This window comes from Bombus vosnesenskii, unplaced genomic scaffold (assembly GCF_011952255.1).
Source record: "Bombus vosnesenskii isolate JDL3184/JDL3185 unplaced genomic scaffold, Bvos_JDL3184-5_v1.1 scf7180000013264, whole genome shotgun sequence".
Lineage (NCBI taxonomy): Eukaryota > Metazoa > Arthropoda > Insecta > Hymenoptera > Apidae > Bombus > Bombus vosnesenskii.
The window spans coordinates 1,436,667-1,462,543 of NW_022882924.1; the positions used below are offsets into that span (position 1 = coordinate 1,436,667).

A 25,877-nucleotide genomic window follows, 5' to 3' on the forward strand; every position below is an offset into this window, starting at 1 on the left:
GCTTGTATCACGAAGTTGTTCGATCACTTTTTTCCTACCCAATTGTTTCGTGAAATCTTAGAGGAATAATTCTTTATACGAGCACACCGTTCTTTTTTTTAACCAAATTTTTTTCCACTTAAAGTTGATAATTTTTCTTATTAACAAAATTAATCCTCGTTAAGAGCGAAGTAAGAAATTACATTCCATTCTGCTAACCGTATTTATTCCATGAAAACAAGCTACGATCGAAGGATCGAAGGAAGGTGAGTAGCTAATTAAAAAAAAAAAAAAAAAAGAACTGAACCAAAAAAAAAAATAAAAAATAAAAAAAAGAAAAAAGATTGCCGTCTAACCTGATACGAAGTTTATATGAAAAGTAAAGCCGTAGAAAAGATCTGTGTGTACAGAGGAGAGTATTAAGTTAGCACGCACCTACATGATCTTACGCATCACCCTAGTACGCACGCTAGTCCTTCCCTTTGTGAATTTTTCTGTTCTCACCCTCGATACCCCGACCTTGTTGGTTGTTGTTCGAACTCCATATTTCGCGGTCCACTGATCGCGCGTTTTTCTAGATCGAGGAAAATACCAGAGCTTTGGAATACCTTGGACATACGTGGGGTAGTCAGAGCAGTTTAGAGAGTCTTAGTACCCAAGGATCCGCGACCAGCGAGAGGAAACGCATCAGTAGCGAGAAATGGAAACAGGGAGCGAGGAAGACTCTGCTTCAGTGGGTCACCAACGCTCTGCCAAAGTCAGTATTTTATATATAATCTTTATATTTAGCTATTTGTCGTTTAATGTCCTGGTGTATAATAGGATTCCATGTAATTTGTACATTTGCAAAAAAACGGGACACGCAACAAAATCCACCGCTTTTAACACACTATTAAAAAATGTATCGCTGAAACTAGCAGAGTATTTAAACTGACCAATTCATAATTTTTCGTCAAAATTTTATCCTGTTTATGTGGTGCATTTCTAACCACGTGAATGATTCTTTTGTAAAACGCAAATGAAACATTTTCGTCTTCGCATTGTATGTATATCCTTTTACATATCCTTCGAGTTGATTTCTTTGATACTAGTTTCACGCTCTAGTCGTTGAAAGTCCTGCCATTGGAAAGAAAATCAGAATTAAAGCGTCGAAAATACCGTTAAACCAGTCGCTAATATCGCAACACTGATAATTTCCTAATTTACAAAAGGTAAACGTTACTTTTCTCAACACAGAGACATCCAAGTGCGCGACTTCGGCGAAAGCTGGCGTGACGGCAACGCCTTCCTGGCCATCATCGACGCTATCAAGGCGAACTTGGTGAACATCGCGGCCATGAGAGAAGCAACAAACAGAGCTCGTCTAGCAACGGCGTTCGACGTGGCCGAATCCGAGCTGGGTATCGCCAGACTTCTCGATCCCGAGGACGTCGACGTTCCCCAACCCGATGAAAAATCAATCATGACATACGTGGCTCAGTTTTTACACAAATATCCGGAACCGGGATCCGCCGCTTCCGATTCGTTCGCGGCCGTACAGCAGGAGTATGATAATCTGCTTGGTTGGTTGTACGAAAGGCTGAAATACCTGGAACAGATGGGTAGCTCCCCGTTGAGTTATGATGTATGTTTTAGTGTCTGTACGATTATTTTTGTAATCGAGGAACAGCGGTTTTGATGGTGTTTTTTTGTTTGAATTTTATATTCGAAGGAGTACGCCGCGTTGAAAGCAGAAGTCGAGCAACAGAGGGTTGTGTACAATAAGCTACAGCGTCTCGTCGAGACGCCTAGCATGATCAGCATCACGCGGGACTCGTGGAAGCACGTGCAAGATCTGTGGAAGACCCTGGAGATGCTGGTGAGTTGAAATTTTATGAGATAATAAATAAATCTATTGGGATGATTGAACAGTCAAAACAATGTAAATTTCGACTGGCAGCACTCAGTCTGACGTTCATCTGTGTACCACGTTCGATCATCAAAGTTTGAGTTTGACAAATTAATTATGAACATTTATCGCTGGGTAGGCAAATTGCATCGTTGACGATCCGAGTGAAGTTTCAGCTCAGGAACTCTATTAATATTGAAATAAACTTTTAATGTTTTACTTAATAAATGATCGTTCGATGAATGGATAAAAGTCTCGGAAGATTTTCAAACTTTTTAGAAATCCGGAACAGTAAAACTTAAATATCAATGATTCGATGTGTGTATGGAGTGTGAAAAAATATGTTTGCCCATAAAGAATTAACTAATAAACTAAAATTAATAAAGATATTTTCTATTCGAATTTCGCAGATGTTACGCTGGCTCTGGCTCCTAGACTCCTATTTGCCAGGTGAATTAGGGGTCGTGGGAAGATGGTTGTGTCGCGCAGAGGATCTTCTGCTATCCGACAACGACATCCCCGAGGAAATGACAGAAGAAACCGCCAACATAATCTCGAATAAGCTCGAGGAGCACAAAAAGTTTTTCCTCGATCTTCCGTCCATGACGGAACGATTTCAAGCGGCGAGAAGTAGCGAGGCCGCGTTGAAAGTACATCCTCAACAACTGAACGAAATGGCGACCCGATTGGATAGTCTGGCGAGTCGCGCCGCCAAACGTAGAATCCGACTAAAGTTCCTGGAGCATAAGTGCTGCCTTATTGCTTTCTTGTTCCTAGTTGAAACGAAGTTGAAGAGTTGGAGCGTGAAATACGATACCGAAGAGAGTGTGCACCAGATGTTGGAGCAATATAGAAACTTCGTATCGCGAAACAGAATTTTCCAGGAGTTCCAGAAAGCCTACCTGGACATGCAACAAGTCGTCGAGGACTACAAACGCGAAGGTGACGTAGGTGAGCGATGATCTCTGTAATTTTATTGATTTAGGCCACGACATTTGTCCATTAAAATTTACAAATTCTCAATTTTGTCAATTAATTGTATTTACTCATCCGATGTTTAGCGTCTGTTATTAAGGGTAGAGACACGAAGGTACAGTTTTCTCTGGGATACCAAAATGACTACCATTTGCTCTGCCTTAAATTAAAGAACATTTTTTTTTGAGTTTAAATAGAGATATTAATAACAATCGTTAGATCGTAAGTCAGCACGATTGATAGTCTTTATTAGGTAAAACACACGATACAAAATTAATACGGAGCACTTTAAGATTAAATAATAATTATCGTAAATTACCGTTAATCATCTACGATTCGACGATACCAATTGAGAGTTATAAATTCCGATAGTGGACAAACGTTTACTCTACAAATATCTGTTTTGCTATGTCCTAGACACTGAAGAAAGAGCGAACATCGATCGTTTCATGCGAGAGACCAGCGACAAGTGGAAAAGCGTGTCCATGGATCTGCGTTGCGTGCAAAGCATGCTTGAGGAAGTGGTAGCATATTGGCGTCGCTGGAACATAATCTCCGATGAGTTCGTGACTTGGTTGAACCGTGCTGAACCTGCCTTGAACCTTCCCGAAGAGGACAAAATGGAATTCTTCCAAGATATAAGCGTGTGGAAAGACAAACACCAACAATTGTCGGACACAGTGACGTTCTTAATCGCCACATCCGACGAACCAGTCGCCCTGCAATTGAAGCAACGTTACACGAGTCTAGCTTCTAGATGGGACTCGCTGTTCCAGGAAGCGAAGCAGTACATGCACGCTGGAGACGTGATACGAAATAGAAAAGACTACAGACAGGGCGTGGAAACTTTACAAAAGTGGCTGAGAAACGTTGAATTGGCATTGTCAGCTACCGATCTAACCTCAACCGAGAAGATCAAGGCCTATGGTGAGAAGCTGCAAGTCTTCCATAATGAAGTAGAAGGAATCGAAGATCTTTTCAAGAGTATCAGCAAAAAATTCCAGTCACTTATTCAAGATTTATCTCGAGACGAAGTAGACAAAATGATGAACACCCTGAAGAAAGAGAAGGAGGCGTTGGTCAAAGTACGAGCCTTAATACCGATGCAATTGCATCTGTACCATCAACTTCTGGTTCAGCAGGAGTCTCTAGAAGCTGGCCAGAAGGAAATAGCTGCCTGGTTGGACGAAGCAGAGAGAATGTTGACCAATGTCGACTTATCAGGTGGTAGAGAGCATATCTTGGCTCAGTTAGAGCGGCATAAAGCCTTCTTCTCGAGAACTCTCTACTATAAATCCATGCTGGAGTCTAAGAACAAAGTATTTTCCAGTATAGTGAAGTCTGTGGACAGTCACGCGGATGTAGCTACTGCAGAAGGTGGCAGAACCTTGAGAGAGTTGAACGAACGGTTCAATCGAGTGTCTCAAGCGGCTCAGGCATTGGAACAACGGCTTCAGGAAGCTGTTAGATGCTGGGCCAGGTTCAAAGAATGCGAACGACAGGTCTGTGAGTGGCTGTCGGTCGCTGAAACCATGATGAATGACAAACATACCGATAATAGACGATCTATAGAGTATCACAAGAACTTCTTTAGCAATGTAAATGAGAAGTGGATCCAAGACTTTGTGAACGCTGGACAAGACTTGAAGAATATTCTGCCCGTTGAGAAGCAAGCTCCTATTTTGGAAGCTGTCGAATCGCTTCAGAAACGTTGGAAGGAGGTGTTGACGTTCGCTCCTCTTCATTTAATGAGACTCGAGTTTCGCCTGGATGAAACCACGTTCCTGCAGTATCTGAAGGAGATCGAGGTGGAGGTGAATTCGGAACAGCAGGCTTTGATGAAGAATGACAATGTTGAGAATATACTGCAGAGGAATAAAGAGTTTTTCGTGAGCCGTGGTACAGTTCTGGAAGTAGAGAAGTGCCTGCAGACTTTGAAGAAGATCAGCAATGCTTATAGCCAGCTGATACCTAACGATACTAGTTTGTCTGAGGCTGCACAACATGCTGAACGCCTGTGGGAGGATTCCGCTCAGAGAGTGGAACGTTTGAGGGAACAATTGAAACAAGTGCCTGAGCAGTGGGCTGCCTATAAGAAAAAGTAAGTATCGCGAAGGCTGTGGATCATCTATCGTTGACCTATAGTAAATTTGAAGAATTTCCATTCTTCGAATTATCTTTTTACGAATCTTTTTTATTTAGATTTCTATTTTTTACGAATTTCTGCTATCTTCGTAAATTTTTATTCATATACGAATTGTTGATTCAGATTTGACGAGATGGTACGATGGATGGACCATGTAGACAGTAACCTGGCGACTATTCTGCACGAGGTGAATACGCTGGAGGAATTCGAAACAGAAAAAACGGTATTCCAGGTAAGGATCATCCCTATTCTTACTCTTAAACAATAATAGAAATTTAGATGTGTGCATTACAAGGCATTGTTAACGCGAAGCATTTTTCTCTTCACCACGCACGTTGTATTTAAACATTTCTTCTTCATTCTCTTCTTGTATTGCTTACACTGGACGTAGGTTCAAGTGTTAACGGTAAGTATGATCACGTACACTTCACCATGAAAATTCGATATAAAAACCTCACGTTACAATATCCAAGATAAATGTGGCATATTAGAATAAATTTCTTCAAATTGTTCAACAGAAAATATGTAGAGAAGCAGACAGCAAGCGAGAAGAGATGAAATGGCTGGTCCAAACCTTGGATAGCCTGACTTCCAATCGTTCAGATCACGAAGCCCTTTCAGAGCAGAACCGTTTGGAACAGTTGATTACTCGTTATAAGAACCTCATACCAACCATAGAAATCACCATGACGAAAACCGATATCTATTCGAAAAGCTACACGTACAGAAAAGAAGTGCGCGAGGTGTGCACTCTTTTGCACAAGGTCAAAGATCAATCGAAGGTGGACGTAGTGTCTGAAATCCCGGAGACCTTGCAGACCGCGGTTACTCATCAGGAAAGCCGTTTGAACCAGTTGGAACAACAGAGATCAAATATCGTGAGCATGCTTCAACGTGGTAAAGATCTTTTGAAAGACCAACACGCGCCTCCATTTGTGTCCTTGGAGGTTCAGCAATTAGAATCAAGCTGGAATGATACTTATGGTCAGAGCGTGGAGACCTTGAAGTCTCTGAAGAGCTCGCAGAAGTTGTGGAATACTTACCTGCAACAGAAAGAGGAGATCATGAGATTAATCGAGCAAGCTGAGGAAGAATTGAGAAAAATCGAGTCGACTACCTATTACGAAGCGTCCCAGGTATCATCCGACCTTCAGAGTAAGCAGGACTTTAGCTCCACATTGAGAAAATCCACCGAAGAGATGATGAAGAAGCTGCAAGAGACGTACAGTCATTTGACAGAGATTGCACCACCTGAAAGAAAGGAAGTACTGAAGAAAGAGATCACTCAAACTGAGAAACGAGTGGAGACTACCCTGAAGACCGTGCAGGAGAAGGTTGTCTATCTGCAGGAGCATAGTACCAGGTGGAACAAGTTCCAGGCGAAATTGAACGAGTTGCAATTATGGACGCAACAAAGTGCGCCTCAATCGATTGCAGATGCGGAAAACTTGGCGACCACTCCCGAAGAAATGGTTTATAGAACTGAGATCTTGCAGAAAGATATTCAGGAGAGAAGCAGGACGTTGAAATTCCTCGAAGAGGAATCGGAGAAACTGGTGAAAGGTACTTTCATTATTTTTTGCTATATCTTTTCTTTCAAATTTCTTCATGATAATATTTCGTATTTTTATCGTGTTTTAATAAAGTTTCAAACAACTTTCTCATTTATACTCGTAGAGTATGTCGAAAAATTTGGTAGCAAAATATTGAGACGCTCTGTATAAGCAGTCTATCTCTGTTTTTCTTTCTAAAATTAATCTATGTATAAGGTAGATAGTCATAAATAATTTACAAATAATTTATTTGCATTTTCAGGTGAAACTGGCGGTCCAGGAAAGCAGCTGCGCGCTGACATTATAAGCCTCGAGAAGAGCATCGAAACTCTTCAAAAGAGTATCGTAGCCCAACGTCAAACCGCTGTGCAGAACCTGGAGACTTGGAAAGAGTACGAGAAAGGAATCAAAGAATTGAAACCTTGGATCGAAGAAGCCGAGTCAAAAGCAGCCACCATAGGCAGCAAACCTACGACTCTACCGCAAGCAGCTCAAATGTTAGAAACCGCCAGAGCATTCGAAACACGATGTCAACAGCACTTCCCTCAAATTCAAGATTTATCCTTGGTCAGCCAGCGAATATCAGGGAAAACATCAGCCTCCGACGAAGTGGACGCTGTTCACACTCGTTGGAACGCGGTACACGATATAGCAGTCCAAACAACCACGAAATTAGACAAGCTGGTCACTTCGTGGAACAGCTTTGAATCCGAGATCAAAGAATTTAACGAATGGTTAGAAAAATCCGAGAGAACCGTTCTCATAGAACCAAACACCGAAACACCGGAGGTATCGGTCTTAGAAAAAGAGCTGACTCGATTGAAGGACTTCAACAAGACTATATCCGATCATCAAGCTCAATTGATATCGTTGACCCAAGTGTCTGATCATATCAGTCACGGTTTATCTTTGGAAGGAGCGACCAACTTGAAAGCTCGTGTATCAGACATCAAATCCAGAGTCAGTAAGCTGGCTGACACGGTCAGATTGCAGATCAATCGCGTCTCTGATTCTCTGTTAGCTCGCCAGGAATTCCAGATGAAGATCACCGATCTGGAGAATTGGATGTCACGACTGAGATCGAACGTCGCTGAGATCAGCGATGCGACTGTTGACACCGTTGATACCAATCTTCAGGCTGTGCACGCGTACATTCAGGAACACTCCGAGAAACAGCCCAGTTTGGAAGCTATCTGCGAAGAAGTAAAGGTGATATGTCCTAAAGGATCCATAAAAGCTAAAGCTGCTTTGGTCGACACTTATGTAGATCTAGAGAAGAAGTATAAAGCATTAGGCGACGACTTGCAACAGAAGAAGAAGGGATTGGAGAAATGGATAGAAATGTTGAGTTGGTTGAACGACGCCAATGCTCAGTTGAGTCATTGTAAATACGAAGCTGAGGCTAGAAAACCTACTATAGCTGATTTGGAGAGATTCTCCTCGGAATTGCAGACTATATACGAGAAGATAGACACCTGGAAACAACATGTTTTACCTGACACTGCGATTGGAATTCAGATCAGGGACAAACAGGGCAAACCTCTGTCCGCATCGGGTTTGTTAAACGATTTAGAGAACAAAGCCTTAGCTCTACAGAACGAGATATCCGCGAAACGTGACAGGCTAGAGAATCTTGGCGCCAGGTGGAACAATTTCAGAACGCTTCAACAAACTATCACGGAGAAGATATTGAACACTCAAACTGCTCTTCAAGAGACGGTTTACAACGTCGACTCCTGCAAACAGTTGGCTCCTGCCGTGGAGATGATTGATCGATTAATCGAAGAGCATCAGAAGAGAGAACAGGAAAAAGAGATTCTTCATTTTGAAGGAAGTTCCTTGATGAAAGAGGACCAGAGATCGACGACCAATATTCAAGTTGTTTTATCTTCTGTGGATGCTAATTGGGAGAAGGTTAACGAGCTTCTTCGAGAGCAAAGGAAGAAATACGCTGACATGAACACCGACTGGAAAGATTACGAAGAAGCTAAAGAGAAAGTGGAAAAATCTATCAAAGAAGCGACCAGCTTGTATCAATCAGTGAAAGGAGTTTCTTATGACGTTACTCAAGCGAATATCACGTTGGAGAAGCACAAGAAAGCTTTGGAAATGCTGAAGAAAGGCAGACATTTCTTGGACAAAATGGATTCTAAGGCGCAACAGTTGACGAAGGAAGCTTCTTTAATGCCTAGATTCAATTCTGATCTAATCGAAAATGACTTAACCGATGTCCGACAGCGATACCAAGATACTTTTAACGATATCAGTGAAAAACTGCAAACCTACGAGACTCAGGTAATCATCTGGAAACAAATAGAAGAATCGAAATCTGAACTTATCAAGTGGCTCAATAATACCAACGACGCTTTGACCACTGCGTTTGAGCGTTTAATGGACGCAGAAAATTGTCAAGCCAGGTTAATTAGATACAGAGAGGAGCTGCCTGGTTATCAACAATTGTATCAGAACATCGTCACCAAAATTGAACAATTAGTGAAATCGAACAACGATACCGATATTCCTACTTTGAGTTCTCTCCATAAATTGTTGGACGATCAGTTCAAGGTGGTTAAAAGTTCGGCGGATAAACTGGAATCTTTGACGTGTACGTTAAACGAAAGGGAAAGAGCGATTAGACAGGAGCTGAAGAGATGCGGTGACGCAATATCGAAAATTCGCGAAGACATTATCAAATGCGACGATTTGACCGGCGAAAACACCAAGATTCTTGGTCGTATCAATAAATGTCAGGAATTAAAAACAGAATTGGAAGAATGTGATTACGCTCTGTCTAAAGTTGAAGAAACACTGACGAAAATGTCTACGGAGTATCCCAGCATCTCCAAATCCAGTTTGCCAAAGGAGTTGCAGGCTCTTCAGCTTCGAAGAGATGGTGTGGCCAGTCATGCTAATAAAGTGATAGCGACGTTGGTAGCCTTCTTAACTAAATTATACCACGAAAAATTCAGCGCTCTTCAACGTATGGTAGCGACGCTTAAAGAAAAAGTAGCTTGGTGCGAACCTGAACAAAGTAGCGATCGTTACAATCTAGAAGTGAAAATGGCGTCTCTGATGGACGTGGAAGCTGGAATTGCCGATTGCACCGCTAGAAAAGAAGACACTGACAACTCCTTGAAGCTTCTAGCATCTGTTGAAAGCGCCGAAACGATGACCGGCTTAAAAACGGAACGTGACAAGGTGGAGAGTGACTTGGAATCCCTGAAGAGTAGTTACAATAAGATCAAGAATGATCTAGAAAGAAACATCGCTCTATGGCAACGTTACGAACTTACATCAGAGAATGTTTTGTCCTGGTTGAAGGAGAACGAGAACAGAATCAGAGCCGAAGCTTCTGCGTTACTTAATTTAGACGATATCGAACAGAAAATTTCGGAAATGACTCAAGTACAGAAGGCAGTGATGGAGTATCAAAGCGAACTGAAAGATCTGACTGCTCTGGCTGAGGACATCACCAGAGTTAGTTCTGAATCTCGAGTGAATCAATACATCAGCCATCTTAATACACGTTACGATTACGTGTTGAAGTTCCTGGCGCAACATTTGGACAGGCTTAAAGAGTTAAAAGAGAACAGGGATCAGTATGTTGCCAATAAGAAGAAACTCGAAGCTTGGATCGAAAATGCTGAGAAAACTTTGAAAGCCTTCGACGAGATCACCGGACCAAAGCCTATAACTTTCTATCAGTCGCGCTTGAAAGAACTGAAAGCTTTCGCCGAAGGACGTGAAGTTGGACAAGCCATATTAAACAAAACAGCGGAAGCTGGCGAAACTTTGTTCGCTAGGGTCACACCGGACCAGAGAGAAATGATCAGGACCGAGTTGAGAAACTTCCGTAACCGCGTGGACGCAATGGCGGACCGTGCTAACGTGATTTATAAAAGAATAGAGAGCGACATGATGCACAGGTCTTCGTTCGAGGATAAATTCTCTCAAGTGAAACAATGGCTGGTAGATGCACAGAATAAATTAGGAGAGAAACAGGAATTACTACCAACGTTACAAGAGAAGAAGCTGACCCTTCACCTATATAGAGCTGTAGCACAAGATGTTAGCGTGCACAAGAATATTCTTCAACAGCTCCAAGATAGGCTAAGCTCAGCTCCGGATGACGATGCTAGTGAAATGTTGAGCAACGTGATCGAAGCCCATGAAAAACTGTCTAATGAAGTCGAAGGACGAATTAATATAGCGGAGAAATACGTTTCTAACCATGAAGCGTATCTTCAGACGTTCGAGAAGACTCGGGATTGGATCAACACGGTAATCAACGAGGGAACACCTATAATCGAGGACTTTTCGGTGGAACGAGACACGGCAGAGACTAAAATCACTGCCATCGAGAATCTTCTTCAACTGAAAGCGGAAGGGGATCGAACTCTGACCGACTGTAACGAACAATTGAATATCGTTCTTGAACAAACTTCTCTACCAGGTCATCCAGCTTTGTTGTCTAACTTTGAGCAACAGAAAAAGATATGGGAAGATTTCCTGAAGAGATCCATAGCCTCTAGAGACAAGTTGAGGCATATGTTCGACCAGTGGTCCGAATTTGAGAAGATCGTGGAAGACTTGGAGGCCTGGATCAAGCAGATGGAGACACAATTGAAGGATCAAAGTTTGAAGAGTACAGAGGAGGCAAAGAGGGCTCATCTACAGAAGCTAAAGTCCTTGGAAGAGAGCATTATCGCGAAAGGAGCTGAATTTAACGCTGCCATTGAGAAGAGTCAAAGTATCGAGGCTGAAGCAGACCTGGCCACTAGAGCTTCCAGACAATCTACCAAGTATCAGGCTATCAAGAACCAAATAAAAGAAGCCGTGATGCGGTACGAACAGTTCGTAAAGGAGCACAACACCTTCAACGTGAAATACAATCAATTATTGCAATGGATCACGGACATTCAATCGGAATTGAAGAAGCACAGCGAAATCGTGGGCGATTTATCCGTGTTGCAAAGTAGACAGAAGCTGATTCGTGACCTTGGTGATACAAGAACGAAGGAGAACGCTAGATTCGAGTCTGTCGTGGACCTTGGAGAGAAATTATATATTCATACGTCTCCCGATGGTAGAGAGATTATCAGACAACAATTGAGAAACTTGAGAACTCTATGGGATGGATTCACCGAAGATTTGCAAAGCACTACGCAGAAATTGGACCAGTGCCTGATGCAATTCGCCGAGTTCTCCTTGTCCCACGAGCAATTGACTGCCTGGCTTCGAGACGTGGAACGTGCCATGCATCAACATACAGAATTAAAGTGCACCTTGGAAGAAAAACGAGCACAGTTACAGAATCATAAGATTATGCACCAAGAAATTATGTCTCATCAGTCCCTGGTAGAGTCTGTTTGCGATAAAGCTCAGCAGTTGGTGGATCAGACCAAAGACACTTCTCTCAACGTCTTTCTACCTTCTATTAAACAATTGTTCCATAACATCGTGGCGAAATCGAAAGATTTGTTGGAAAATTTGGAAGATTGCGTGGAGAAACATCATAGATTTAACCTGCAAGTGAAGAACTTCTCCGACTGGTTGAATGGCGAAAGAGACAAGCTCGCAGAATGCAACGATGTCACTGGAGAAAGGACAGATATTTGTAGAAGATTAGCTACTCTGGCGACGTTGAAGGACGATCAGATGCAGGGAACGGAACAGCTTGGAAAGTTGAAGGAACTTAGTGATACAGTTGTTAAAAGAACCGCGCCGAAAGGATGGGACGCCATTAATAAAGAGATCACTGTTTTGGAAAGCAACCTTCGTCAATATTTGAGCGAAATAGGTATTTGTAATTTAAATAAAATTCTTATATCTGTAGAGGTTGTTTAGTCGTGTTCAACTCACGTCGGGGTTACCAATTTGTAGAGGTTTATCTGAAGAGGATGGGTTGGTCGGTGAGCTTTAAAGGACCAGATTGTTCGTTGTTGAAACTGTCGAATATATTTAGAATAATAAATTAATATACAGCCGTATACGTGAGTCGTTAGTACAAAATATAAATCGCGGAATAAATACTCGTTAATGCTCGTCGCGTAACTCGATAAATACTCGTGAGATACTCGGAGATACTCTGCAGATACTGTACGATACTCTACGATACTGTGTGTCGTCCGCGATCACGTTCGTTTATTTATACTGGTCGAGGAGAAGTCGGAAAATTTGAATTCGTCTTCATTCGACTGTTGTATGTAGCGGCGACAGTGTTTTGCCCGGACTTTGTTTATCGTTACGTTTCTGCGTCAAGGCTGAGTCAATGACCCGAGGCAAAACAACAGCATGAGTCGCTCTCGACTCGCGTCGTTCTTTGACTCCAGTGTCGCTACATATCTATAATATCTAGTCTTACGATTTACATAATTTAAACAATTCTTTTAATTTAAACATTTTCTTCTTTTTGCCGTGTAGAATCTGTGGAAGAGAAGCAAAAGACAGCTCTTCAGAAATGGCAAGACTTTGAAGACAAATTGGAAACGCATACAAAATGGTTCAGCACGATGGAAGCTGCCTTCAGAGACCAACAATTGCAACCTACTTTGCAGGACAAGGAGGCTCGTTTGAAAGCTCTGAAAGAGAAGCGTGACGCGATATTGAAGGAAGAATCGAATATCGACGAGTTCGTTGACAAGTCGCATAGTCTACTACATGCGAGCGGCGTTGAACGTATCAAACCCATGATCTCGCAAATTAGCAATAGGTAAAACTCTTCAGACAAGAATCGAAATCTTTCATTGTCGCTAAATCTAGATCTTTACGTATATATATATTTATTTTTACGAAAAGATGAAACCGAGATTTTCAATGAAATTGTTCAAATGGAAATTTCAGATACCAACTATTGCACGGGCTTAGCAAAGAAGTAGTGACAAGGTGTCAGAGTATTCTAGACGATCATCGGGCTTATGAAGAGAAACTGAAGGTTGTGGATGCGTGGCTGACTCAATTGGAACAAAGTTTAGCCAGTCTGAAGAAGGACGAGGCAGGCGGAAATCTCGAAGAGAGAGTCTCTCGTTTACAGATATTGTTAGCTGAGAAAGAGCAAGGTGAACATCGATTGGGAAGCTTGATATCGTTTGGGGAGAGGATCCTTGCTGACACATCTGCCCAGGGAAGGGAACTTATCCGTCACGAACTAAGGCAGGCTCGAGAACGATGGGATAAATTTGTAGAAGGCATAGATGAGCAACAGAAGAAACAGGATGCCCAGTCTTTGCAATGGACCAATTATCAGGAAACTTTGCAACAGATTTTGGCTTGGTTAGACACTATGGAGAGATCTGTGAAACAGGACTCGACGATCACGTGGTCTTCTCTTCAGGAAATTAAATCCAAGTTGTTGAAGAGCAAGGTGCTTTTAGTTGTTTTCTCGTTTTGTTTTAGAAGTGAAAAAGGTAAGCCTTGTTACCGATAATAAAATGTCGTTATCTCTTATAGGCAATGCACCAGGAAATTTTGGCATACAAACGCATCATCGAGGGTGTCTCTGAAAAGGCAAATGCACTGACGTACGCAGTCCAAGCGCCATCAGACGCTCAACAGAAAGCTGCTTCGGTTTCTGGAAGATACGAGGACTTGGTTGAAATGTCACAAAAGAATATAGTCAACCTAGAGACACTCCTAGACACGTTCCAACAATTTTACGATCTTCAGAAATCCTATCAAGACTATCAGAAACAACAATGGGAACAATTGACCAATTACAGCGACTACACGGGCAATAAAGCTGCCCTTCAAGCTCAGCTGGCCAAGATCATGGAGCTTCAAGATGGCCAGAGGGAAGGAGAATTAAAATTGGATATTCTTAGCGAACATGTGGCTCAGAGTGCATCCAACTTATCACCTAGATCGTTAGAGTCTATGGAAAGAGATCTGGCTTCGTTGAGGCAAGATTTATTTTATTAGTTTATCGTTAATTGTATTCGAGTTGAGATTCAAATGACATTAAACGAGTTAAAATTTCTTGGTAAAACGAATATTTATGTTACAGATTCGAGCATAAGAAATTCGCCATTACAGTAAACGACATTATTCGATGCATCGAGGAGAGGATCCAGCAATGGAGCGAGTACGAAAATTCTTTGGAACGTTTATTAGCTTGGTTGGCGGATGCAGAGTCGTCCTTGAAGAATTACTCCCTAAAGAACTCTCTTGAAGAGAAACAAGAACAACTGGAGAAATACCAGGTAATACTTTATAATCTAAAATAGAGACCACAGTTGTATCTTGCAACGTATGTACACCATAGAGGGTCTGTATCTGTAAGAGCAGATTATTCTAATTAAAAGATTAGTTCAACGTTTCGTTGAAAAATTAACTTTCATTGCGCAAAGTCACGCTACGAACGCGATCTGTTTCTTTTTTCGAATAACGCGCGAACGGTACGAAGATTTTTTGATTTTTAATCAAGAAGAGGAAAAGATACGAGAGAGATGAAGTGATATACAGGATCAGGCATTGTATTTTGGAAAACTTTCTTAGGCACTGCAAAAAACCGCCTTATCGTGGGACACGGAAGTGACGGAACTGGTGGCCCTAGGAGACCACCTGGACCAAGTAAGAGAAACATGGAAAAAATTTGTTCGATCAGGGTTGTGAACGCTTTTTTGTCAATTGGTCTCTCGTTACTGTCTCCTTCTCTTTTTCTTCTTCTTCTTTCTCTCTATATTCTAATCGTTCTTTTTGCTTTTTTTCTCTCTTTCTTTTTCTTCTCTTCTTTTCTCAACGATTTAGTTTAGTGTGATGTAAGTCGAAAATATATTGAAAATGATTTTATGAGAGCATCGGGGTAAGTTTCAAGAACTCGATACACTGTACACTCACTTTTCACACTATGATACTTACACTTGCCTTTTCTTAAACGTCTTACGAGTAGATACTTTAACACACATAAATTTTCTATGATCTTCTTATCTCCTGTTTTACTTCGATGCATGCAAACGTGTTGTTTTGAGTACGTTTGATCGAAGAATCGTGTTTCCAAGCCCCTACATTGCGTTGTCATGGCACGCGAAAAAATCCATGACTAGTTGATTGAATTCACATTAACCATCTGTACATGAACATACCCACCAAACATACAAACAAACATGCGTGTTACCTCTGTGAGTTCAAGGTAGTTTCAGAAAGACGGCAAGCTACCTGATCAGTACACACGTTTTAATCAGTTTGTTCGATAAAGTACACGAAATTTAAAGACAAAAGCTTCCTATATGAAATATCGTGCGATTCCAATGAGATTTCTGTTCCATAGATGTTGATCGTGAATCTCCGGCAGAACGAGGCCGAGTTTGACAAGATGAGCGACGAATCTTCCGAATTGATGCAAATTAGTGGGGAAACAAGGTTCTCAGCCAACGTTCAGCAGATCACCTCGCGTTTCCAATCTATTCAAGCGACTGCTAAGGTGAATATCAAAAATTACATGTTAAGACTCGTAATTATAATGTGACATTCATCTTTAAACATAAGTTATACGAACAATAATTCAATTATTGATCAATAAACTTTTAAGTCTTTTACAAGTTCATGCAAGAGACGTATAATTATTTTATAAAGTCTATAATTTCGACAAGTAGTTGTATCATCTGTACGATTAAAATTCTGTGAATAATCTATGAACAATTTTAAAATTCTAAATCGTCTATCCGTCGTAATTTCATAGAAATTCTTGGAGCAACGAATTATTTAATTAGAAATTCTGATTTATCGAGGAAAAATGTCATCTAATTTAGTCAAATATCATTCACTCTATTCCCAAACATTTCTCACTCTTCTAAGAATATTCTAACGCTTTCACGATAATTATATATTACATAATAATATAATAATATATTACATCGTTCAAATTTAAAGCTGGCAATTCTTTAAAAAATCACAGGAATTGGTAAAGAAATGCGAACAAGCAGTGGCAGACCACGCAGCCTACCTGGAGCGCTACAAACAGTGTTCAGAATGGCTAGCAAACACCAGAACTACTTATCAATCCATCAAAGACGATCTCAGTGGCACTCTTCAAGAGCTAACGTCGAACGTAGCAACGCTGAAGGATCTTCTAACTCGTCAATCTTCGGCAACCCTTTTAATAAACAACACCGTGGAAGCTGGAGAACGTCTGTACTACACCACAGGCATGGACGGTAGAGAGATCGTTCGTCAACAATTGCTAGATCTTCAACAAGCCTTCGAAGAACTGTACGACAGCATCGCGTCGACCGAACGAGAGTTACAATCAAAGATCTCGCGTTGGTCCGGATTCGACGAGTCCAACGAGTCGTTCGACAACTGGCTGAAGACCGTCGAGACTCAACTAAAGCCAGAAATCGAATTAAAAACCACACTGGACGAGAAACGAGCTCAGTTGCAAATCTATCGTTCGTTCTTGCACGATATTCAGTCTCATCAACAAGATTTACTCGATCTTCGCGATAAAGCTGATAATTTACCAGACTCTACTGACAAAATACATCAGACGCTGAAGAAACTGAACGAAAGACACGCTACAGTGTTGAAACGAGCTGCTGCGTTCGTTGAAAAGTACGAAGGCATAGTCAGCGATCACCAACAGTACAGCAAGGCTGTGCTCGACACTCACGAGTGGTTAGACGCGACGCACAATGCAGTTATTCTTTGGGGTGACACGGAATTAGAACGAGTGTCCCTTCACACGAACCTGGATCGACTGAAGAATTTATTGCAGAGTTTACCAGAGGACAAACCAAGAGTTCAACAGATAAGAATCCTAGGGGAAAAGGTGATTCCAGGAACCTTGGAATCTGGTCAGATTAACATTCGTTCGCAGATAGACTCCTCACAGCAAGAATGGGAAAGTTTGGTCACTGCTGTCAAGTCTACTATAGAGAGTCTAGAAAACAAGCTTCAACAGTGGAACGAGTTCGAAACATCGAAAGAACGATGCCTCGCCTGGATGAGAGAAACCGATACCAAACTTCACGCGGTAGACCTGAAGGCTACCTTGCAAGAGAAGAAGGACCAATTGGAGCTTCTGCGCACACTCCAAGGACAGGTTCGCGCGAAAGAACTGGAAATAGACGCTGTCTCCGAGAAAGCTCAACAGCTTCACAAGAATATCACGTCTCGTACCACACATATGTCAGAGTTAAGCATCAAGTACCAACAGATATCGAACAAAGTGAAAGATCTGAACAGTCGTTGGCACCAATACGTGACCACTCATCAAGAATTCGACAATCAAGTGGCAGAGTGCACCAGATGGTTGGATGACATTAGGAAGAAGTTAGCTTACTGCTCTGACCTGGGTGCATCCTCTCAGAAAGATTTAGAGAACAAGATGGAGGTAATTCAAGATCTATTGTTGTACAAGGAAGATGGATTCGCCAAGGTTCAAGGGATCGTAGAACTAGCCCAAGCTGTCTTAGCGAACACAGCACCCACTGGACACAAGGCTATCAACGATGCTGTTGGAAAATTACAAGAACAATGGAGCGCACTAGCCTCGAAGATGTTGGAGACCAAGACCAACTTAGATGATTCTATCAATAAGTGGGCTGGTCTTCTAGAGCAGATACAATCGATGAATAAAACTGTCGATTATATGCAGTCTGCTTTGAACGAATTCTTGCCATTCCAAACGACAATGTCTGAAAAGAGGTGTCAGTTGGAACGTATCAAGGCCTTGGAAGAGAAAGTTCGATGCGAGAATATCGAAGTGGATAGTCTGAAGATCAAGGTGGCTGAAATGATCGCCAGTGGTCCTCAAGGTCTGGCTGCATCCCAGGCACAGAGCATCTTGAACAGATTCGACACGTTGTTCGAGAAGATTAAATCGTTGTTAACCGAGCGAGAAGAACAATATAAGGATCACAGATTGTACAAAGAAGCGCACGACGATATCATCAATTGGTTGAGTCGAGCTCGTGAAAAGATTCCATCGATGAAACAGAGGCCATTAAGCGATAAATTGGCTATTGAAAATGCTGTGGCTCCATTGGAGAGTTTGTTGAATAAGAAGGCTCAGGGTGAACTCTTGGTGGAACATCTTCAGCATACTGGCAAAGTCGTCTGCGCGAGTACGAGTCCTCAGGGTCAGGAGATTATAATGAACGAGGTGAAAGCTCTAACTCAGAGTTTCGAAGAGCTTTTCAGAGGTAAGTTTATTAAGAGATTTTTAAAAGATTCGAAGATTTTGAAAGATTCGAGAATTTTCAGAGTTTGGTATCACAGAGTTTAATTTTAGAATCGATTTTGGACGAAGCTAGTTGCAATGCTGACGAATGGTCAGAACTATTATATTTATTCAATCATTTTCCATCCAATCATATTTTCAATCGTTAGACAATTTTTTACGTTCGAAAACATTTTTCATATCTAATTCTTGTTCCAATTAAATCTTAATGATTTTTTTTTAGAAACTAAAGCGAGATTGAAATATTAAGAATTCTAAGACCGTAGCATGACACTGAAAATTTCCATGTTACATTAAGGACGATTTATTTTTTTCAATTGCACAGAAATCAAGCAACAAAAGGATCAATTGGAACAAACCGTGAGTCAATGGAGAGACTACAAGGACGAATACGAGCGAATAAGCGATTGGTTACAGCAGTTCGACATCCTCATAAAGGCGCAGAAGAATTCTCTCTTGTCAAACGTAGAAGGGAAAAAGAAACAAGTACAAGAGGTAAAAGAAATACTGGAAAACCTATTAAAGAGACAAGAACAAATCGATAAATTCAACAAGACTGCATCCAGTCTTCTTTCGTCTAACCTGGACACCTACATAAACAACCAACTTCGTCACTTAAACTCGCGCTATCAGGTTCAAGTGAATCTCGCCAAAGACGTTTTGAACAAAGTCGAAACTAACTTGGCCCAGCACGAAGAATACGTAGCTAATTTGGCCAAGACTTGTGCCTGGATCGAAAACGCGAAGCAAATCATTCGCAAAGGGACCGAAGCAGCGTCCACTAGCAGTCGAGAAGAATTACAGAACAGATTAGACAACATTCAAGAATTATTAAGAAAACGCGAGGAAGGACAAAACTTGGTGCATCTGACAGTGAACTGTGGAGAGAAGGTAATGAGAAATACTCGATCAGATGGTCGCGAAGAGATAAACACTCAATTAAAGGAGATTCAAAATGCGTGGGAGAGACTAGTGAAGAAGATTTCGACGACCAAAGTGCATTTAGAGACGAGTTTGCTTCAATGGGCGGATTACAGTTCGTCGTATTTGCAATTGCAACAATGGATCAACGACAGAGAAGCTAAATTGCAACAAGTCTGTGAACAAAAGGTGTCGAAAGCTAGAAAAGGTCTGGCTGGCTTGAGTTCCTTGGCTATTGGAGAAAGGAAGGCGAATCTTAGACAGACGAACAGTATAGTTCAGGATATAGTGGCGTTCGAGCCGATGATTCAATCGGTTACCACGAAGGCTGAGGATCTTCGACAGGCCACGCCAGCCACGGAAATTTCAATAAAATACGAAACCTTGAGCAAACAAGCGCAGGAGTTGTACGCGAAACAAAAAGAAACCGTGGAACAACATCAGGCGTTTATCGACAGTGGAAACGAATTTATTCAGTGGATAAGAGCGGCTAAGGAGAGACTTGGAAAATGTTCAGAACCTACTGGGGATAAGGAATCGTTGGCGAATAAGATCACGCAGTTGAAAGTATTGCAAAGCGAGCTGCCAGAGGGCCAGAAGAAGTTGCAACATGCTTTGGAACAGGGGAACGCGGCGTGTCAGATCGCCGACGAGGAGGACAAGGAGATCATCGAGGAGGAAGTTGCGATGCTGCAGGAAGAGTACGACAGCTATGTGTAAGTTTCGTGATCTGTTTCGGACTTTTAGAATTTTTTATATTTTTATGACGTACTTTCAATTATTATCTTTCTTTCAATATATTCCTTGCATTTTTCTCTTTTTTCTATTTACCTTTATCGACATCGTTGACGTTGATGATAAATAACAAGTTCGATAATTCAATGATGAGAAATCAGAAATTCATTGATTAAATGTTCAGTCCAGAATTTAATTATTTAAATACCGAAGTTCTGTATCTCTTTTAACAGAGACTCGTTGAACAACACGAAGAGTTTATTGGAAGTAGGAATAGTGAAATGGACGGAGTACGAGGACCAATTTTCAGAAGCTACCGAATGGCTCACGCAGACCGAGCAACTGGTGCAATCGTTCAACAAACTTCAAGATAGTTTGGAAGAAAAGAAGAATGTTCTTGAACAATTCCAGATCCATTTACAGACGTTGTTCGACTGGCAAAGAGAACTTGATCGACTGAACATGAAGGCTCAGATGTTATTGGAAACTTGTGCAGACACCAGAATCTCGAACGCTATCACCCAACTGACGACCAAGTATAACGCTCTTCTATCTTTGGCTAAAGAAATAATGAGACGTCTGGAATTACATTATCAGGTATATCCCATTACCGAGCTTCGAGCGTTAGAGATGCTTAAAAGATTAGGATAAAATAAAAGTGTATAATATCAAATATAATGTCTGCATAGTTTAGTGTCGCGTTCTCAAACAATTTTATTCTGCATTACCTTGTACTGTAGTCTACATTCTTCGCTATTACTTTTTAATATAAGCTTCTATAGTAACTTTGAAAGTATTTGCTCATACGACATGTTTTTCTACGGTTCGATATTCGATGGATTTTCAAGCTAATTATCAAAAAAACTTTTTATTATTTTTTATTAAAAATCGAAACTTGAATAGCCAAGCTGTATATTAAAATTCACTATACCATCTTTCCAAGAACACAACGGATTAATTATAATCTTATTTGGTACCGTAACTGCTATCGCATAACCCCAAGGATAGTGCAATCAAAATTCCTAAATAATCCTCCGTGTCTTGTCGTCTACAGGAACATCAGCAGCACAATACGTTGTACCAAGAATGTCAAGATTGGATCGAACGAACTCGTGACAAACTGAGCGAATGTAAGGAGATTCCAAGCACCTTAACCGAGGTGAACAATAAGCTGCATACTTGCAAGGCCATCAGACAAACCTTGGAACAAGGCCAGAACAAGCTGCGTTATGCTCTCGAACTAAAGGAGAAGGTGATTATGAACACAGAGCAAAATGGTGCGGCAAAGATTCAAGAAGACACGGAAAACCTCAAGACAGAATTCGAAAAATTGTTAGTGAACGTGGAAGACATAAGACAGAAACTTGCCGCAAGAGCAAGCGCGTTGGAAGAATTGAACAAAATTCATCGACTCACTACGGATTGGATCGATGAGATCGAGGGCAAGATTCAGCCGGGTGAAATGTACAAGAACGATCTCAGTGAAAAACGAGCGGTGTTGGAAAAGTATAAGACGGTTCAGAGGGATATTCAAGGCCATGGTGAAACCGTAGATCGATTGAAGGCTCGTTTGGCTGAAGATTCTAGCATACCCGTTGGCCCTTATCAATCTACCATCGCAAAGTACGACGAATTGACTAAGCTGATCGCTGAAAAAATTCGAGTACGTATTTGTTAAATGTGTTAAACGTTAATTATTATTATAAATATTAATCAAACGTGTTAAATCGATTAAATCCTGGATTTTGTCTCGAAGTTTAAATGGAAGAGTACAAGAATGTTCCTCGATTTAATCGAATCTCGTAAATAACAGATGGAGAATATTAATGTAGTATCGGAATACTTAGGATGTCGTTGGTGGGTACGGCCGCTTTTCTTCTCATTTTTGTATCGTGGAAGAAAAATCGGACTCCGGGCGCCGGGATTCGAACCTGGGTTCCGAACGTTTGTAACCTAAGGCGCTAACCACTGCTTTTTTTTTTAATAACGTTTATTTAAACCAAGATACAATTTTAATACATTTGGGTATTCACAATAAACTATGAATTTTGGTAAGATGTGTTAGGCAAAGGTACCGATACGCGACGCTACGACGTAGCCATACTATGTTATGTGTCGGCACTTTACATTTTTCGTGTTTAATACAATCTTTGGATTTAAGCCGCTGGGGAGCGGAGCTTTTATGTGAGTTTATTTTTATTTGACTTTTTCTGTCCTGAAAACTTGGTCGCAAAACAGGACGCTTCGGTAGTCTACTTGCGCTAACCACTGCGCTGCCGTTGTTACGACCGTTCGCGGAGAGACGCGGTCGCGAGGAAAACGCGTCAGCGAGAGGCGTAAATTCTCGCTACGATTCGGTGAATCGACGCCGCGAAGTAATCGTTCCCCTGTTTCGGTTAAGATAACAGAGGTGGTTAAATGAATATGACACAGTAGAGTAAGTTATATTTCACCGTTTATTCCAACAACTTATAACGAAGGCAGTTACGCTGGTGCGTATGTACGAGATGAGTGAGTGACTGATCTACGGGTGTGTATACGGTTAAAGGATGTTGACCGTTCGAAGGATGTAAAATCAGTACTGTCTTGGGAGACGATGCTGTCTCGGAGGAAAGCTAAGGATGGGTGTGTCTAGCGCACGGGACCATCGGATTTGTTGGTGACGATTTTAGTTAGGAGAGTGAGGGAATAGGCTTCGTTGTTAATTGGTTAAACGAAGGGTCTTAACCGCCCTCGAGAGAAAGTGGTTAGTGGGAGGAAAGTTGCATCATACGTGAGAAAAACTAACTTTCCCTTGTCAAGCCGTGGTAGACAATAGTCTTTGGAAATTCTTCGGAAACAGACGTTTGTTTGGTTTGAAGGACCTCTACTAGGAAATCTATGAGATTTATGGAAGGTACTTGAGACTGTTGAGGGTTCGCAGTGAGTATCCGAAGACCATTATTATTAATATGGTTGCCATATTGCCCGTGGTGTGTGGCCTGGGCTAGGTAGAGTGTTACGCGACGTAACAGCCGTCGTCCGACACTAATTAGTATCGAGTGGTGGTATTTGCTATCGAGTGCCGCCACAGGCCTTTTTTTTACGATACTACATTAATATAAACGCGTAATCGAAATTACAGTTAATCTTTCACATATATCTGCGTATAAATATACCATAAACTTTCCTGTTGCTGCTTTCAGAATTTAGAAGAGCAGGTGAACGATCACGAGAAGCTGCAACAAGCTCATAACGAAGCCGCGGATTGGGTTCGTCACACGAAACTGGAGCTTCAGCAAAACTGCGACACCCACGGCGAAAAGGAGCGGATCATCGAACGGGAGAACAAAGTGAATCAGATCATCGCTTCCCTTCCCAAAGGAGAAAACTTGATCTCGAAAGTTATTCAATTGAGCGACGGAGTGATCGCCAGCACAGGTCCCGAAGGTCAAGAAGCTATCAAACAGGACGTGAAACAGCTGCAAGCAAATTGGAAATCTCTGCAAGCGCTGTGTCACGAGTCCCAGAAGACTTTGTCCAACTGTATTTCCAGCTGGTCTCAATTTACAACCGCGTTGGACAGCATGAAACGATGGATAGATCATTTCCAGAAGAAGGTGAACGACGAGCAATCGAAAGAGAATAAAACCCCGGAGGATTTAATTCGGTGCAAAAGTCTCGTGGAAGAGGCCGTTCAACAGAAGCCAGTTTTGGAAGATTTGAACGACAAGTGCGAAGCTTTGTTGGAAATGAGTGCATGTAGTTGGGCTCGTGACAAGACTGTGCAATTGCAGTCGGCTTACACGTCTTTGTTGACGGATATGCAGGGACTGGTTTCCAGGGTGGAGAAGAATTTATCCGATCACACCGAGTTCTTGAAAGCGAAGAAGGAGATGGAAGATTGGCTGCGTATTGCTCGAGGATCCGTACAGGATTGCATGGGTGTTGGGGATGCTGAATGGGCCAAGGATAAATTGGAAACCATTAAGGTGTGTTATCGATAGATTTTTATGCTCGCAAAATTTACAGATGCACAGAATGCAGGTAATGCGCGATATTTAAATAGTCAAAACTAAGTTCTCGTTATAATTCTTAATAGAAGTTTCTTTCGTTTTTAATAGAAGAAATCTCTCCTTGGTTGTATTAAAATATGGATTTATCGTTGTTGATTTTTCAAAAAATTTGTCTGTGTCTGTAGATCGTCGCAACAAGGATCACGGAGGGTCAACATCTACTGTCAACATTACAAAACGCGTACGCGAAAGCCATAGACACGGCAGTGCCAGAGCAACAAGACCAACTAAGATCAGACATGGCGGGACTTCTTTCCAGCTGGGAGCAACTGAGCATCGATTTGAACACGGTTCAAGCTCAGCTTAAGTCTCTGTTACACCGTTGGGACGATCACACGGAAGCTCACGGGAAGATGAAACGTTGGTTGGAGGAGACCGAGAACAGTATGCAGGAACTTCCAGACACGAAGGGAGAATTCGGTGACATGAAAACGATGCTGGAACGTTACAAGCACATCCAAGAGGAAGTTCGCGGCAAGAAAACCGAGTTAGATCATCTGTTGGAAGAAGCTGGCGAACTGTCCAAACTGGCGAAAAAGAGCACGCCTCTGGATCGTACGAGAGAATTATCGAAACGTTGGCAGAATCTGAGCGAGAACGTCGACGAGAGAAAGAGATTGATAGAAAATGAAATCGAGGAATACAACGGTTATCACGCAGCCTTACAAGAGACTGAGAAATGGCTGTTGCAAATTTCTTTCCAGTTAATGGCTCACAATTCGCTGTACATCACGAACAAAGAGCAAACGGTATCGCAAATTAAACAGCACGAAACTCTGCTTGCAGAAATCGAAAATTACACGAGTGTGCTGGACGATTTGAAAATGAAAGGAAATGGACAGATCGGTCGATACGTGGCTGCCAATCCTGAGATAAGAACAGTCATCGAAACGCAACTTCAAAACGTTCAAGAGAGCTACAATTCTCTATTGAATACCGCGCTGCAGATTAAGAAACGATTGGCGGAATCGTTGGTCAAGTTCCAGGAATATGAGAACACTTTGGAGAGTATTATGAAGAATCTGGATGCGTATGAGCCGGAAATAGCGCAAGAGATGGAGGCATCTTTGGATACTCTCGATATTGCGAAGCAGAGATTCGAAAATGCGCGCACCTTGCATAATAAGTTACAAGGCGAGAAAACGAGGCTTGCTCTGGCTGTCGAAGCTTGCGAAGCTGCGGTGGCTTGCGTCTCAAGACCCGGAAGTCCTCTGGATGCGCCGCCTGTGCAGATTCCGCCGAGAGAAGTGGAAGTTAGGAACAAACTGGAGGAACTGATCGATCAGGTATCGTATTCTTTTTAATCTTTTAATTTTTTTAATTTTTTATTTTATTTTAAAGAGATCTTCGTCTTCACTAAGGATTTCTATTAAAAAAATTTGTATTAGCGAAAACGAAATAAAATAATATGCGTGCTCTTGTTAAATATGCTCGTTATTATCAATTT

The 25,877-nt window shown here is 41.6% G+C and overlaps 1 protein-coding gene across 14 annotated transcripts in view; it reads left to right on the forward strand.

Moving 5' to 3' along the window:
* Positions 1 to 25,877, forward strand: part of LOC117237654 (nesprin-1) — a 112,207-nt gene that overhangs the window by 20,460 nt on the left and 65,870 nt on the right. For 8 of the 14 annotated variants that reach the window (XM_033501933.1, XM_033501907.1, XM_033501828.1 and 5 more), the window contains exons 6-27: positions 222 to 245; positions 558 to 736; positions 1,216 to 1,603; positions 1,691 to 1,837; positions 2,278 to 2,818; positions 3,260 to 4,943; positions 5,112 to 5,220; positions 5,380 to 5,394; positions 5,507 to 6,551; positions 6,804 to 12,341; positions 12,965 to 13,253; positions 13,385 to 13,904; positions 13,991 to 14,439; positions 14,544 to 14,739; positions 15,035 to 15,109; positions 15,807 to 15,959; positions 16,434 to 18,681; positions 19,045 to 20,356; positions 20,609 to 20,972; positions 21,430 to 22,038; positions 23,561 to 24,346; positions 24,556 to 25,716. In XM_033501933.1, coding sequence (XP_033357824.1) covers positions 222 to 245; positions 558 to 736; positions 1,216 to 1,603; positions 1,691 to 1,837; positions 2,278 to 2,818; positions 3,260 to 4,943; positions 5,112 to 5,220; positions 5,380 to 5,394; positions 5,507 to 6,551; positions 6,804 to 12,341; positions 12,965 to 13,253; positions 13,385 to 13,904; positions 13,991 to 14,439; positions 14,544 to 14,739; positions 15,035 to 15,109; positions 15,807 to 15,959; positions 16,434 to 18,681; positions 19,045 to 20,356; positions 20,609 to 20,972; positions 21,430 to 22,038; positions 23,561 to 24,346; positions 24,556 to 25,716 — 17,832 coding nt within the window. The remainder of the gene's footprint in view (positions 1 to 221; positions 246 to 557; positions 737 to 1,215; positions 1,604 to 1,690; positions 1,838 to 2,277; positions 2,819 to 3,259; positions 4,944 to 5,111; positions 5,221 to 5,379; positions 5,395 to 5,506; positions 6,552 to 6,803; positions 12,342 to 12,964; positions 13,254 to 13,384; positions 13,905 to 13,990; positions 14,440 to 14,543; positions 14,740 to 15,034; positions 15,110 to 15,806; positions 15,960 to 16,433; positions 18,682 to 19,044; positions 20,357 to 20,608; positions 20,973 to 21,429; positions 22,039 to 23,560; positions 24,347 to 24,555; positions 25,717 to 25,877) is intronic. The other 6 variants (XM_033501943.1, XM_033501876.1, XM_033501887.1 and 3 more) reach the window with 5 other exon arrangements.